Source organism: Lipotes vexillifer, unplaced genomic scaffold, assembly GCF_000442215.2.
Source record: "Lipotes vexillifer unplaced genomic scaffold, Lipotes_vexillifer_v1.1 scaffold1314, whole genome shotgun sequence".
NCBI classification, from domain to species: domain Eukaryota; kingdom Metazoa; phylum Chordata; class Mammalia; order Artiodactyla; family Lipotidae; genus Lipotes; species Lipotes vexillifer.
Window position 1 is genome coordinate 1,403,687 of NW_006782803.1, and position 17,166 is coordinate 1,420,852.

At 34.1% G+C, this 17,166-nt stretch overlaps 1 protein-coding gene across 2 annotated transcripts in view; it reads left to right on the top strand.

Moving 5' to 3' along the window:
• ITGB8 (integrin subunit beta 8) overlaps positions 1 to 17,166 on the top strand; it is a 93,500-nt gene that overhangs the window by 41,696 nt on the left and 34,638 nt on the right. For both annotated transcript variants that reach the window (XM_007455401.1, XM_007455400.1), the window contains 4 exons: positions 2,028 to 2,199; positions 10,891 to 11,137; positions 12,532 to 12,697; positions 13,278 to 13,436. In XM_007455401.1, coding sequence (XP_007455463.1) covers positions 10,908 to 11,137; positions 12,532 to 12,697; positions 13,278 to 13,436 — 555 coding nt within the window. In that variant the 5' untranslated portion in view covers positions 2,028 to 2,199; positions 10,891 to 10,907. The remainder of the gene's footprint in view (positions 1 to 2,027; positions 2,200 to 10,890; positions 11,138 to 12,531; positions 12,698 to 13,277; positions 13,437 to 17,166) is intronic.

The window sequence follows — 17,166 nt, forward strand, 5'->3', positions numbered from 1 at the left end:
CCCATGAAGTCATTCACCAATGGCACCTGGAGATCTTGACTGAAAAGAACATATTCTCTCTTGTCTTTTTTTAAAACAAATTTATTTATTTATTTTTTGGCTGCGTTGGGTCTTTGTTGCTGTGTGTAGGCTTTTCTCTAGTTGCGACGAGTGGGGGCTACTCTTCGTTGCAGTGCGCTGCCTTCTCACTGCAGTGGCTTCTCTTGCAGAGCACGGGCTCTAGGCCGCGGACTTCAGTAGTTGTGGCACTTGGGCTCAGTAGTTGTGGCTCCCGGGATCTAGAGGGCAGGCTCAGTAGTCGTGGGGCACGGGCTTAGTTGCTCCGCAGCATGTGGGATCTTCCCCGACCAGGGCTTGAACCTGTGTCCCCTGCATTGGCAGGTGGATTCTCAACCACCATGCCACCAGGGAAGCCCTCTCTTTTGTCTTTTAATTATATTTATATTACAACTGTGCACCACACTCTAATTCAGGATGAGTACTGTAAAGGGTCACATAGTAAAATTTTTTGTGCCACATACTATCTCTGTTGTACATTCTTCTTCTCCGTTTTTATTGTTTTACAGCATTTTAAAAATGTAACAAGTATTTTTTAGCACTCAAGCCATACAAAAACAAGCCATGAGCTGTGTTTGTCCCACTGTCTCTAGCTTTCCAACTCTTTTTCTAAATTGAGAGAAGAATTAAATTAAAATCTTTGTATGAATGTTTTTATATTGCCTACCACCATCCCATCTAATTCCTCACCAGTGCCAAGGATCTCCTTATTCATAATTAGTAATCTCATAGACAAGTAATATTAAACTTGAATATAATCTCTTTTCTCCATAACCCTATGACATTCTGTGCTTCCCCTAAATTTAATGCCTATGATAATTACATTTACTTGCTTAATGGCTGAATTCACTGATGGGCTGTTGACTCTGATAACAGGGACTCTATCTGTCGTGTTCCAGTCTGTATCCTCAGCACCTAACAAACTACTGTCCCTGAGTAAGTATTCAGTCAACATTCTTTGATTGAATGAGTAATTGATCAGAAACCCAGTTCTTTGAATCGGTTAAACTAGATGAGGAATGACTGAATGCCAGATCAAAATAGCCACATCCAGGAAGATCACTAAGCAAATATCCAGCCAACATGTAAGCAAATATCCCAAATAATTCAGGCCAACATTATATATAGTAAACTATATTTCTATACTTTCCAATACATTTCCTGTTCTTAGGAAAAAACCTGAATGGTTACATTCAAAAATAAAAATATCAAATCTTTCTCAGTCAAGATAAATTATATTTTAAGCTTGCTCCATTAATTCCAAGTTTACTGGATGGCTATTGGATTACCATCAATTAACCAGTGCTGAATGGTAATGAAAGTTCAAGATTCTGTTAAAAATCAGGAGAATTTGAGCTGCCCTTTTATAACTCCCAGCCTCATTATGAGCATCTTCCTTGGTTTACTGAATTACAGGCTGTTACGTGTATAAGAAGTCGGGGAATTTTTAGTCTAAGAAATATAGATTTCCAATTCATTCTTTTATGAATTTTCAGTACCTAATTAGGCATGTGATTTCTAAGGACTTGCTCTCACATTCCAAACATAATAGTATATAGTAAACATACCAGTTGGGTTCTTTGAGAACTGAAGCTTACATGTGGAACCACACTGAATGGTCTATTTTGGCTAAATTTTCTTTTGGAGCAGTATTTCCAAAGTAAAACATTTAGAAGGAATTAAGTTGGTATAATTTTAAAGTGATCAGTTAACAATATTTAAAGTACTTAGTTTAAATCTCCTTTTTAATATTCATTTTCTTCTTTCAAAATAACATTTAGAAATTAAAGCTTGATTTAAGACAAATTTGCCAGTATTCTTATTGGAAACATGCAGCTATTCTTAACAGTTGTATAATTTGTACAATATTGGAAGATGGCTTCTTTGCAGTGTTTGTTATATGGTTTTCTTTGGTTATAACTGAGATGATATGCACTAAAAACATCAGTGATTTTCCTTCTTTTAAACAGGATTTCATTTCAGGTGGATCAAAGAATGAACGTTGTGATATTGTTTCCAATTTAATAAACAAAGGCTGCTCAATTGATTTGATAGAATACCCATCTGTGCATGTAACACCAAGTGAAAATGAAATCAATACCCAGGTGACACCAGGAGAAGTGCTGATTCAGCTACGTCAAGGTATGGTTATTTTCAAATAAATCAATGATGATTCTTCATTTGAAATTATATCTAGCTTTATTTGCTCATATTTAACATTTTATGGCAGGCAGTATTGCTGCAGTAGAAATAAGAGTGGGCTCAGAATCAAGAAATCAGAATTCTAGTCTTTCGTATGCCTATAGCTAGCTGTGTGGCCTTGGACACTCTGCAAACCTGACCACACTATACTATAATTATGTGTTTCCAAACTTGATCACATTGTACTGTAATTGTGTTCCTATGCCACTGACAGCTCTGGAAGAAAGAGAACATGTTTTATTCCACTCTGTTTCTCCAATGCCTAACAGAGTGCTGGCATGTAGTAAGCACTCCATAAGTGTTTGCTGAATTTGTTAGTTGATTAATTAGTAAGAGATGTGAATTAAGCTAAGTCTTAGAGCCTGTGTGATAAGCTTGTAACAGAAAACTATAATTCATAATTACCATAATTAACTTGAGCTGATTTGGCCCCTGAGAGTAACATACACTTTTCCTCCAATACTTCTCTTATACTTGTCCTTCCACACCACTGTATTGCACATGTAGCAGGCCACTGGAAATTATTCATTTTCTCCAGTGCCAGAGAATCCCAATGAACTAACTACATATGGCAAGATAAGTTCAGGTATAAAAATATGCATCACTCAACTAGATACATTTAGTTTTAAGTGGTATGCAATTGCCTTCAAGCCATCATTATTTCATTTTGGGTGGTCTTGTCCTGTCATTAAACTTTTGAATAACCATTATCGACATATGACCTCCCAATTCCAAAGCTGAGCTATTTTTCCCAGACTCTTGGATTACCAAAATAATGAAATCCATTTCTTTCTTGGCCCTAGGCATATTCCCAGCTTCCAATTAAAACTGTGCACTTCACCATATCCAACAATTATACAGCCTAGTATGGACATAAATGAGTGACAGCTGGAAAGGGATACACAAAAATTAAAGTAACTAGGTTGGTAAGATTATGACACTTGCCACCTTCTATTGCTGCCATAGCAAAATACCACAAACTATGTGGCTTAAACAACAGAAATTTATTTTCTCACAGTTCTAGGAGCTAGGAAATCTAAGATCAAGGTGCTGGCAGATTCAGTTTCTGGAGCGGGAGAGAGAATGACAGACAGACAGAAAAGGAGCTCTCTGTTGTCTACATATAAGGGCACTGAATCCACCATGAGGACCCCACCCTCAGGACCTCATCTATATCTAGTCATCTCCCAAAGGCTCCATCTCCAAACACCATCACATTGTGAGTTAGGGCTTCAATATAGAAATTTGGCTGGGTGGGGGGGCAGGGAGGGGGCAAAATTCAATCCATAATTCTTGATATATAAAATAATCTTTTCAAAGGCCATGAAATATTTTTAGAAATTAATTATATTTTATACAAGAAAACTGAACTCCAAAAAGTGAAACTGTTTTAATAGGCCAACATCTCTGAACACCTCGCAATGAAATTTAAAATCAATACAAGAGGATAAACAAATATTAAATAATAGAGAAACAAAGAAAAGATTTTCCTAAATAAATTTTATCTCCAAGAATAAATCAAAATGCTAGTCATAGACTATTTGATAATAACAATAATAACAACACACATCATAACATAATGGTATGTGTTCAAAGTTGCTCTCAGGATAATTCAAAACTTTAAATGCTTTTATTATTAAAGAAGAATGAAGCATCCAGATAAAGGTATAGAAACAACAAAAACAAAATAACCATAAGGAAAACAAGAGGAAAAAATTCATAAGTTAAGAAAAAAAAACCAAAATGGAATGCAAAATAGAAATAAAAAAGTAAAATGAACGTATAAATCCAAAATCTGGTTATTTTTAAAGCCCAATGAAATAGACAAATTGTTGGCAAAGCTAATTAAGAAAAAAGGACAAAAAGCAAATGACCTGATTATACAGACCATAACCAGAGAAACAAATATTGGGTAAAAAAAAACTTTAAGAAAATCTTAAAAATGGGAAAATGCATTAAGTATGGTAAAATATATAAATTGTGATAATAAAGATAATTTTCTAGGAAAATATACATGACTAAAATTGACTCAAGAAGAGGGAAACCCCTAAGAAACCTAATAAAGATATAAGAAGTTAAGAAAATTATAAAAGAAACTCCCCCTAAAAACATTAGGTCTAAAGGTTTTCATGGGAAGAAATGATTTCATGTTCCCCTAAACATTTAAGGAACACATTATCCCTATGCTACATAAACTCTTCCATGGTTTTAGAGAAGGCTTAGAAGCTACTCAATTTTTACAAGCTTATAACTCTAGTATCAAATCCCTAATAACATTTTAAGAAATCAAATTAAACTGCATGTGATAATAAGAGCAATGTCACCATACAAGTAGATTTAACCTAGGGTAGTTGATTGTCTTAAAATTAATGTATTTTTATCATCTTAGTTTGCCCAAAGAAGAAAAATATATATTGTTATCTCAATAGATGCCAAAAATCATACCAAAAAAATTTACTATCCATTCCTGCCCAAACCAAAATTGAAGAATACTTCTTTAATATGTATTAAAATCCTTCTGAAAGTTTTACATAAAAGCAATCAGACAAGAAAACCAAGTACGTGTTATCAACATTTTGAAAAGATAAAGCAAAATTATCATTATATGTCTACCTGGAAATCCAGGCAAATCAACGAAAACTAACCATTAAAATTAAAAATAAAAGGCCATGGCAGGAAATTTTTTAAATATTCAAAAATCAATGAAATATAACTTCAAAAGGGATCATTTCAAAGCAGCAACCTAAAATGTAAACTGCCTAGTGATAAACTTTCTAAAAAATATGTAGAGTCTATTGTGCTACGTAAAAGACAGTATGAATAGATGCAGAAGAATTTTATGTTCCTGAAGAGGAAAACACTATTATAAAAATAACAGTTTTCTATAAATATATTCTAGTAATGTAACAAAATCTAAGTGAATCAATAAATGTAAGACAGTCCCAATCAAATTTAAATGCAGTTTGTTTAAACAAACAAATGAGTATCAGTGATACTCATTATACATATATCTATCTATATCTATCTATCTATCTCTCCATATATATAACAACATATTTATTTAGGATACATTCCTAGGAATAGATTTACTAGGTCATGTGTATTACTAGATTATTCACAAGAAAAATTCATGTCCAGTTAGGCTTTCAAGAGTCAACCTCACCCATTCTCATTCTTTTTAATCTCTTCAATTTGTTAAGTGTAACTAGTCCATTAGCTGTTTTCTTTTGTCTTTTTCCTATTACTAGAAAGCTTGAATATTTTTCTTAAACTTATTATCTTTATCTCTCCACTTTGTGTGTGATTTGCCCCTCCATACAAATTTGCTTATTTTTCTCATTGAATATTAATTTTCAACAGCTTACAGATGAGGCTTATCATATATTATTTACCTCTTAAAAAATGACTAACAGCCTTTAAAAATGTCTTGCTCTTTTTTAAATACTTGAGATTTGAAAATTACAAGGTGCATTTTTTTATACTGGTATGTTACTTTTAAATTTACACACTTAAATGAATTTAGTCTGTTCTCTGCTGTAGACATAATGGTGGCTGAATCCTCCTGAGACTATAAATTAACAGTTCAAAAGTTGGGAAGTTATTTCAGTGCTGTAGATAAGCAATGGCAGTAACGGTAACAAGGCAGGAGAAAAATGGCCAGACTTGAGCGATAATCCGGAGGTTTCATCCCCAGGGATTGGTGATTGATGAGCATGGGAACACCTGGGCTCTGGCTCGAGCATCTAGGTGAGGTGGAGAAGGCTGCTCTTTGTGGAGGGGGTGAGTCTGAGTTCAAACAGACATCTTGAATTAAGGTAGTGACTCACCCATTAGAGGCTGGAGTTCTGGGGAGAGACAGGGTTGGAGATAGAGAAGCTGGAGATGTCAACATGAGGTAGTAAGTGAAGGTAGTATGAATGACATCATGGAAGTAGGAGAATCAAAACACAAATGCTTAATGTCTATGTCAATCATTATAGGGTTTGATTTTAGTCAATTCCCCAATCCTCATGAATTTCTGTGTGAAAATAGTTACTGTCTAATGTGTACGTTATCTTTCCAACATAGCATGACAGAACTATATTTTTATAATCTGCATATATAGCAAATAATTATTAAAATAGATTTAATAAGTTCATCTAAAAGTGCATTGTGGCATCAAAGACATGCCAGCTTTGGGGCATAATATATAAAGCTGTATTTTACCAACTCCAGATATATAGGAACCTCATTCCTTACAATGTAAAAGTCCTTTGCACCCTAACATATATATAAGAGTTGAGAGTCTGGTATAATGAATACCTAAGTGTAAAATACATTTATTCCCTAATATTAATTTTGATTTATTAGATTTATTTATAGATAACCACTTTACACTTACCTGATAAAAATTCATGACCTTCAATGTAGCATTTATTAAGGATTTTTAGAAGTTTTTACTTTTAAAAATAAAAATATTTCCATTATATCATATACTAAGTTTTTAAAGGAATGTTAGGGCTATATAAAATATGTATATAATATATACAATTGAATATTTTAAATGAGGTTTTAAAAAGATTTTCTTTTACTTTTCACTTCTTAAACTATACATTTTAAAATTTTTACCTATCAATTTTATGGAAAAATAATAACAGAAATAGGCGACTAATCCTAGTTTATGTCCCCTAAGAACATTGAAATGAAATGAAATCTTTAGGAAGATAGGTGAGAGAAGATAATTCTCGATTTCTGTTTCAGAAGTAATATAATGTATATGACAAGGATGAGTATAATTTGTACTTCACTAATTGAAGAAAAGGTTTCAAACTTGATTCATTTTAATATTGTAAAGAAAAAAAGTTCTTTAGTGTAGCTTAATTTAAAATGTAAGATTTTTCAGGTATTCTTCTTGAATTCAAAACTTTTTTCAAAAAACTTTAAAATATAGAGTCATGCATTTTTCCTCCTCAACACCTGGCACATATCCCCCATTTTATCCCACACAGAAATCCAGAAATGTGCTGGAGTCTGTACCTTGCTGTTTCAAACTAGTCTTATTCTTGGGCCTCCTCCTTCCCCTGCTCAAGGATAATGAATAGAAATTGGCAGCTCTTTCTTCCTGCTACAGTTCTCCATATTTTCTTATGGTTTTTCAGTTTCATCTTATGCAGAATATTTCTTAGTTATCTTTTCTTAATATCCAGTCATGTTTGTTGTAGCCAGCTCTTCAGAGATGCTCACACCATTATTTGAGTGATTTAAAACTCATTCGAACAACTTTAGTTTTTTGGTCTATTCAAACCAATATTGGCAATAGCTCTAAGTAGGTCTCAACTTTCCTCCAAGTCCTCTTTCTTATTCTATGTCACAGACTCTTTTCTTGCCTTTAAAGTTAATCAAAGGAATAGGATTTGAGCCTTTAGAATCTCAAATTATGAGGATGAAGCTTTCCTGGAGATAATGTAAGTGGTGGCATAAATATTTTGGGGCCAGATGATACTCTTTTCCTCTTATAGAGAGAAACTATTTAAGATCTCCCTAAACTATGGGAAAGAAGTTATAAATATTAGCTTCTTACTGTGGTATATATATGGGCCTTTTGAAATGCTGTATCAAAATATTCTTCCAATATAGTTTAAAGAACAATTATGAGTGGCTATGCATGTACCAAACCCAGAGGCTTCAGAGATAAATAAACAGTTCTTATCCTAATGTTGTTCTATCTAATGTTAGATAGAACAGTTCTATCATCTGTTCTAACATTAGAACAGATCTAATGTTAGAATCTAGTAATACTAATGGTAATAATTAATAATGTCTATATATTTACTGTGTACCAAATACTGTGGTAAATATTTTATATGGATCACTGCACTTAGTAGCTCTTACCCAGTAAAAGAATCCACCCCCACATAGCTCCTTCTCTCAGAGTAGCATTTAAGATATTGCTGCTGGAATTTATATCACAGTGGTGATGGCCGCAGATATTGTCTTATTTTTAGATGTGTTACTTTCTCATTCGATATATTCAAAACCTCTTTAATGTCATCTTCCCTTTGAGCCCAGTGTTGGTGGCACCCCAGTAGGAAATGAATGGCGATTTTATCTTGGGACATGGTATCCATGTTCCCATGAAAAGATATTTCTACTGCCTCCAAGAGAAGGTTTCTCCGTCATATATAATTATCCAATCCAAAGTCAACTTGAGAGCATAATGTGGGGAGTGTCTCAGGCTCATGGGCAAAATATGGTAATCTAAGCTTGGCCCCTTCAGCTTCCTCCTTAACAAGCAGAGTGGGGTTTGGGGTTAGCTTATGTAGGGCTGCCCACCTTAAGCTTACTACTTAAAGCTAGAACCTTTTAGGAAACTCAAGTGCCTTGCAGTTTAAAAGTAGCGATTATCATTCTCTCCAGCGATGAGTAAAAGGCCTGTGTACAGAAAGATTCTCCTTTCTCCTTTAGTGAAAACTTGTCTTACGGTGTCAGCCCACGCTGAGGTCTTCGACTGACCCAGGTACATGTGCTAACGCCAGCATCTATGTAATCAAAATCAAGCTACAGCAGCCTGCACCCTCTAACTATGGCCATTTGGCCAGGCTTCCTAAAAGCCTGGCAAGGCTTCCTAAAAGCCCTCTTCTTTGCTGAGGTCAGTGAGACTAGGATTCGCTTGCTAGGCTATGAGCAGCTGACCTGTGCTGAAGGCTCCTGTGTGGCTAGCATTTTACTGGAGCTCCCTGAATAGCTCAGGCCTCCAAGGCCTGTGCTTTTGCTGATGCTATGTAGACTCTGCCTGTTGGCTGAGATAACCAACCAATAATATAACAACTCACACAATACGCTGAATATCTGGTACATTTTTCGATGACTCTACAAAAATAGGCAGCCGTTCATCTTTAGACAGAGCCACCATAAACTATAATGATCCATCAAGATGAAAATACCATGTGGCCAGCTCCTAATGCCTTCAGCCATATGTCCAAGTCAACAGTTAAAAAACAACTACACAACTTTAAAAATATTAAAAATTAAATGCTGACCCACACATTAAAATTCCAGCTCCTCCACATGAACCACACTCCCCAATATGCTCCATTTCTATTTTTCATCAATCCAGCCCTATCTACCAGATTCTATCATTCTTCTGAATTAAACTTCTCTACCTAAATTGCAGGACACTTCCACATGGGCAGGATTTTTCACCAGATACTTGGAAAGCAGAGCCAAATATATGTTCACTGGAGGCAGCCCAGCTCCTCAAAAAAAAGGAGTGAAAGAATTGACTGGGCTGGGCTATGCAAGCCCAATTTCTCCTCCCAAACTCTTGGGCTGAAAATCCAAGAATGTTATAATAAAAAGTTTCCTGCATTTAAAGGCAAATTAGGAATAAGTAAATAGCCCCTTTCTCCCATAATTAATATTACTATTTTTAATACAAAAAACCTTACTATTTTTAATACATTCCATAATCTGGCTGAAGAACATTTGATTTGTGAAGTAAGTTTTAAAATATTGCTATTTTTAAGCATATTAAGACTGAAAATATGATTTGATAAATTGTAAGATTCCTTTAATAAGTAGATCAGGCTACCAATTATGTATACAAATTGGTATTTATTAAAAAAATTTTTACACTCAAAATATTCCCCATGTACAAATAATTAATGACTTACAAGCATTTGCTTTATTATTTAAAAAAGTAAAATTCACAAACTTCCTCTATTTAAATTGATAACTTTTCATCATGTACTTTAAAAAGTTAAATACAGAAGTACTAACTCTGTAGGGTACCAGATCCTTGTATCACTTGATAATGGACAGAAAACTAAATAAAACTGTATTGCAAAGACAGTTGTCTTTTGGAGGCTCCAACAATTGTCCTTATGGTGACCCTCTCTACTCATCCAGTTTCTTTGCCCCTGTGATCCCTCTTCAACATATGTTTATCATGCATCCATTATGCACTGGACAAATGCTGTCCCCTACATTGTCTTGGTCCTCAATGTGGCACTGCTGCATATCATTCTTCAGACCACTGTCTCATTTCTTCTTACAACTAGCTGTTGGGGAGAATCTAATCAAGTAACATGATGAGGTAGGAATTATTTTGAATAGCTTTATGTACTTCTCAGTACTGGAGTTTTCACATCTCATATGTAAATATACCTTAACCCAAAAGAATGAATCTACACCTGCATCCAGTAAGGGGTAAATTTTCTTAGAATACCTTTCTGGCTGTCTTCGTATCTAAATGCGACCTGAAAACAAACACAGATACCTACTCTCTCTTGTGATAGAATGCTGCTTGCCGTTCGTGCTGTGCTTTACTAGACACTAGAAATACAGGTTCATATAGTGATAAATATATTCCCTATTACATTTATGTTGAGCTGGTCTATTTGTTATTATCTCTATCTGCCCTATAGAATTACGAGAAATGCACTGTAGAAGTTGGAGACTAAGACATTGGTATGTCTGGGATGGTACAGTTTCCAAACTGCCTTGAAATTATTCTGGAATATTCCCAATTTCATTCATTAAGCACAAATTTGTGATAAGTGTTCTATACCTAAAATGTGACTGGCTTATTGATAGCTTAACCTGAGATGTTTAAAATGAATATTATACTATGTTTGTCTTTCTTTGAACTAGGAGCTGAAGCTAATTTTATGCTGAAAATTCATCCTCTGAAGAAATATCCTGTGGATCTTTATTATCTGGTTGATGTCTCAGCATCAATGCACAATAATATTGAAAAATTAAATTCAGTTGGAAATGATTTATCTAGAAAAATGGCATTTTTCTCCCATGACTTCCGCCTTGGATTTGGCTCATATGTTGATAAAACAGTTTCACCATACATTAGTATCCATCCAGAAAGAATTCATAATCAATGCAGGTATCTAATATTTGACGTGGACTTCCTAATGCTAAACAAATTTAAAATCTTATAAAACCTCATTTTGTTTTTAAATCAAAGACTTACTAAATTTTATATTTTTGTTTTAATTAAATGATAAATGAAAATATGTATAGAAGAAGTATGTTTCTATCTGAAAACTTCTGAAGGGTGGCTTTTTAATTTATATTTTTTCAAATATCATTCACTTAGTTTCTATTACAAAAAACACAAATAATATTAGTAATTTTGGATAAACCTCCAATAATCAGGCTACTATATATATATATATATATATATATATATATATATAAAATACGTCTTTGAAAATTCTGTATTCCTTTTTTGATTGCTCCAAATTTGTTGAATTAAGGTTTATCAAATTTAAAGTACTTATTTTGCCAGTGTTGCATCTATATTTCCATTACTGTATTGTGACTGTTTATAATTACATTGCTTATGATGTGATTTCAAACAAAACTCAGCTAGCACACGGAGGGTAGGTAGGTCAAAAAATGAGAATTTGTTTGCTAGAAAGAGCCCTTTTTCTTATCATTTTGGAACAGCATATTCCCTACTATGAAAGGAAAACAGACCTTTAAAATATGAATTTCTCACACGATACTTAGCCTGTTGAATTTTCAGAGAGAACTAATAATGTGTTCAGTTCGTCCTTAACAAAACATTTCATTTTATCATCTTCTTTCCTACTTTCATGAATTGCCCAGATCTCTTTACAGTATATACTCTAATTTACCAAAACAACTCTGCTTTCTGTTGTAGAGGAACAAGACTGATGCCTCTCCACATGAAGCTTCACACACCTTCTCCCTGAATACAAATGCACCTGAGGAATGATCCTCACCTTTGGGGACATTATGGAATTCTCAAAACAATTTTAATGAATTTTGACCATTCATCAATAATTCTACACCAAGCATCACTTTAAAATTAGAAAAATATTTAAAAATATCTAACAGTAGTATAATATTTTAACTAAATTCCTAAAAACATTTCCCAAAAAGTGTTTTTCAGCTGTTCCATGGGCAAATGTGATAGGAAATCACTGTAAATTTTCATCTCTTAAAAATTAACAGTGCATATTAGCATAATAAAAGCTCTTAGGTGTCCTATATTAAACATGTTTAATCTTCTTTATGTTTTGACAACCAAGGCATTATATTGCTACATGCAAAGAAATATTCACCAATATTGAGCTTTTCTCTGATTTTATAAAATACAGATTTTCTCTAATAAAATTTTCTTAGCAAAAATAAAAAAGGTATTCCCTTCTCACATCAACCACACACTTTTACTATGACCATGAGTAGTATTTTGGATCTTTGAAGGACGCATAGCAAAACAGAATTTGCATTTCTTCTTTACCCATATAGTGACTACAACTTAGACTGTATGCCTCCCCATGGGTATATCCATGTGCTGTCTTTGACGGAGAACATCACTGAGTTTGAAAAAGCAGTTCACAGACAGAAGATCTCTGGAAATATAGATACACCTGAAGGAGGTTTTGATGCTATGCTTCAGGCAGCTGTCTGTGAGGTAAGAAGTTTCACATTATTGAATATTTGCTCAGATGAAAAATTCTCCAAGAATTTAGGATTTTTCCCTTTGATTTATGGAGTGAAAACATAGCATAGAAGAATACATTCTTCTCCTATCTGTTATTCGTCACCAGTATTATTCATTTTGGTATGTGTCCAGGACAGAGGGGCTAAATTAGGAGAGGGTTATAAATAGGAAAAGATAAAAGGGAAAGAATAACTTATGCACTTGGAAAATCATTTCCAAAAGGGCTGCTCTTTTCACTCACTACTCTCCAAGGAAAAAACAGAAATAGCTTGTTGTCCTACTCACATCACAGTGGGCAGTCTGCACTTCATAAACCTGGCTTGTTCTTCCTCTGTGGAACGCCAGAAGTCTCTAGCCAGGAGATAGTGTGGTCCAACGGCTGTGGAACAGGATATACAAATAAAAGTTAATGCTATTTATGAAACAGCACTGAATTTATGCACATCATTCTAGCCTGACTTAATGTTTTAAATTTAATGTTTACTTGAAATGAAGACCATAGTAAATATCTATGTTATTGTATAAGATCTAATTACATGTTTATTTTAAGAGTCACATTGGATGGCGAAAAGAAGCTAAAAGATTGCTGCTGGTGATGACAGATCAGACATCTCATCTTGCTCTAGATAGCAAATTGGCAGGCATAGTGGTGCCAAATGACGGAAACTGCCATCTGAAAAACAACGTTTACATCAGATCAACGAGCATGGTAATACAGCAATAGCCTATTAGTAGTTATGACTTTTCTGGTTATAGTATAAGTTTAAATTGGGAATTCAGCTGTCCTTGTACCGAGAAATTACCTAAAGGATCATGATGCAGAGTCAGGATAAGTCATGAAAGACAAGTTACAGGACAATGCAGTCTATAAATTCTGCTCAATAAAATATAAGGCTGAAATACTTTGATAATATCTAGTAGCTGACTCTCTAATATCCTACAAAGCACTGTATAATTTATGAAAATAAGAGTGATAGAAGAGCTTACTTTTTACTCAACTGAAGGACCTTAAAAGGAAAAGAGCATTATATACATACACGTTTGCCTTTTACTAGTTTACTTATAACTACTTCTACAGGATTAGTATTGAAAAACATATTAGAAATTAAGAAGAACATATTTGGCTTGAGGAATCCTCGCAGTAAAATAGACAGAATCAAAGTAGAGACTAGGGGAAAAAAGGAGTAAAACAAAACCGGCTTTCAATTTTATACCTCACTCCTTCCTTCTGAAGTTTATCTATATTTAAGGGCTCTTTTGTTTAAACAGTGCATATCTGGATTGCTTCCTGAGGGTTAGTTTCGGCTCTGAATCATATATTTAAATACAATCTCTTAGAACATCTTTCCCAGCATTAGCTATTCTTCATGTAGAAAATAACTGCATAAAGCATCATTTCTTGTGACGTGACACCTACTTATAAAGGCATGCAAATGTTAGAACAAAAGCTTCCAAACTTTCTTATATTGCGGTACCTAGTGTCTTAGTAATCTTTTCCCTCGTACACATAGGCAAAACAAGCAAACAAAGAGGCTGACAGTTCTGTTTATTAAGTAGTTAGGTCCAAATAACATAACTATTTGTATCCTAAAAACTTAGTAGCCAGTTAAAGAAATAATACACATGAACATCAAAAAAATGTGTGTGTGTGTGTGTATATATGTATAGTTTGTCATTCTTAGTAAATAAGTTACAATGGGAACTTCCCAAGCCTTGGAATCAGACTAGATATAACCATCCTCACTTCCTGTTCCGCACTGATTTTCATGTTGCCCAGTTTTGCAAAGATATGGCATCATCTAAAAGAATAGAGCCAAATGTAATGGTAAAGCTGTGAACCACCTCCAGCTAGTAGTTCATGGGTACCTGACAGATGCCACGTATTACTGTGCTTCCCTTAAAAATTGAAGATATTTTGAGGTACCCTGGTGAGTGTACTGCAGTGCTCTAAGGCACCTCATGCACAGTTTGGGAAATGCAATATTAGAAGCATATAAATTATGCTGAAATGTGTGTGGTTCCCATGAGTGAAATTTAAATAGTTTAAATTTTGTTAATCTGAAACATTCTACCAGACTTTTTGAAAGTCTAGAGGAGCAAATGTTATTACCGCATAAAACAAGTTCAACCCTTGGTTGGTTTAGATTCTTGAAAGCAGCCTCAACATTTAAAGATTTTAAAAAATAACTAGAATTTGAATTTTAAATTTTAGCATTTGGAGTTATTCCCTTAGTGTCTTTCTCTTTGCTAATTCTCTTCTACTCAGCCACATTTCACTTTGGTAGACCCATCCACTTTAATTAAGTCATTTATTATCTTTCCTTCCATTCAACCTCTTTTAATCTGAGACAGAGTTCTAATTCATTTACTGGGAGTGGAGGAGAAGACAAGAGGAACTATTCTATTGTGAGACAAGTAGAAGCTTTTTTTTTTTTAAAGGGAAAATAATAATCACATTATTCTCAAATTGCATTGCATTATCGTTTTGAAGTTTTGCCAAGTCACTGAAGTCATCGCTCCATAATTGTATTTTAGAGGGTGCTGTTGCTCATATAGGAAGGATTCCTTAAGGCAAAGAAATGTTCTCATACTTTTAGACATATGCCATGCCATATAACCTTATGGAAACAAATTATAATTCTGATGGAATTTTACACAGTGTTTGGGCTCTTATGATATCAGGAATTTGGACAAACTATCATCAACTTTATTTGCTTTCTTGAAAATTGTTTTACCTACTTAAAACAATGAACCTTCCACATGTCACTGATATGTATTGAATAAACCAAGGAGTAGTGTGTTTATTAATAGCTTAGAAGAATATTTTTATCTCATTTATCCCATGTCTGTGTTTTAAGGGATCCTCTTCCTAAGAAGTTCATTCCCTTCATTTCCAGGGACACTGCCCTAAAACAAAAGAAGTTGAAGCATTTTGATTGATCACTTGACTATGTGTTTATATACACAAGGTGTACGACTACTCTGAAACCTCCGACATCCAAAGCTACCCTGAGCCTAATAAGCATATGTACCTGCTTATTTTAAAATGACCTCCATTCTCTCCTATTCAGCCATTATAGAGGAATTTAAAAAGGTATAATTTAGACAAGCAATCAAACACTTTGCTTCTTGGCTTTATGTCTAGCAGCCAATACCAGTAATGTTGAATAGTACCTGAGCTTCTTGGGCCAAGACTCTGGTCCTTTCATTTATAAAAGGAAATGATAAAAGACCTTTTACATGTCTAAATTACATGATCCAGAGTTCTACTGCTTATTCACCTAGCTATTTCATGAGGGTCAATGTGAATTCCAGAATTATAACATCTACCCTGTTTTCAGTTTTTATTAACTGAAACCACATATGTACATACAGTATCAGTATACTGCATACAGTACAGTGTATACAGTATGAAATTTATCTTTACAACAACTTGGTGAGGTAGTCATAGTTATCTTTCTTTTATAAACAGAAAAACTGAGGGGAGAAGAAACTTAGAATGTTGACTGAGGACAGACAGCTAAGAAGTTAATAAGTGGCAGAGGTAGGGCTCAATCCAGTTCAATCTTTTATTAAAATCTATATTCTTAACCACTTTGCCACAGTGTCTCAAGGGAAAACTAGAATAAATAGAGCAGTCAAGTTCTTGCTGTAGTTTCTGCTCTAACTTTCTAGTTACAGTCTTACTTATAGAAGAAATAAAGCAGATAATCTGGCTTACTTAAATTACATAGCATGGCAAAATTTTAAACAGTTTAAGCACTGTTACATTTTATATATGGCCATTGGCAAATAATATTATAGTATTAAATAAATTACCTTTTCCACTGCTTTTTCTCTGGTTGCCAGTATGAAAAACTTGAGTAGTAATGTAGTTTTATAATTTACCAGTAATAATGCCAGCTTAAAATAAGAAATTGTTTCTAAAATGGTAGAGGTTAGTATAAAAATTGTTAATGGTGTAGAAGACAGGTTAATACTGAGGTTCTAGAATTTCACCCTGTCTCCCTACCCAGCTCCTCCAGGGTGATTCCCAACTTCATGCAAAGCCCTCCTCACAACCATTCACCCCATCCTTGGCCAAGAATAACACCAGAGTCTCCAGTAACAATGAAAGGGGCCCAAAGAGCAAATATTTGGAAGAGGCAGGTCATGCAATGAACCATGATTAATGGGACTTTCAAATATTGCTGTGACTCTCAGTCCTGATGGAGAGATGCAAATAAGCAAGATCCTACCACGCTTCTAATTATATTAGTAGCTCAGGTATGGTGTTTTTCTCTGAGCATTTTTTTGTGCCCCATCATATTACAGTCAGTGATTCTTCACCCCTCCTATCATTTAACTCCTCAGAATTCCTTTACTTATTTAGTCTCATGGAAATTACTGATATATAATTATAAGAATAATAACATTAAAATTCTAATATGTCAAAACTA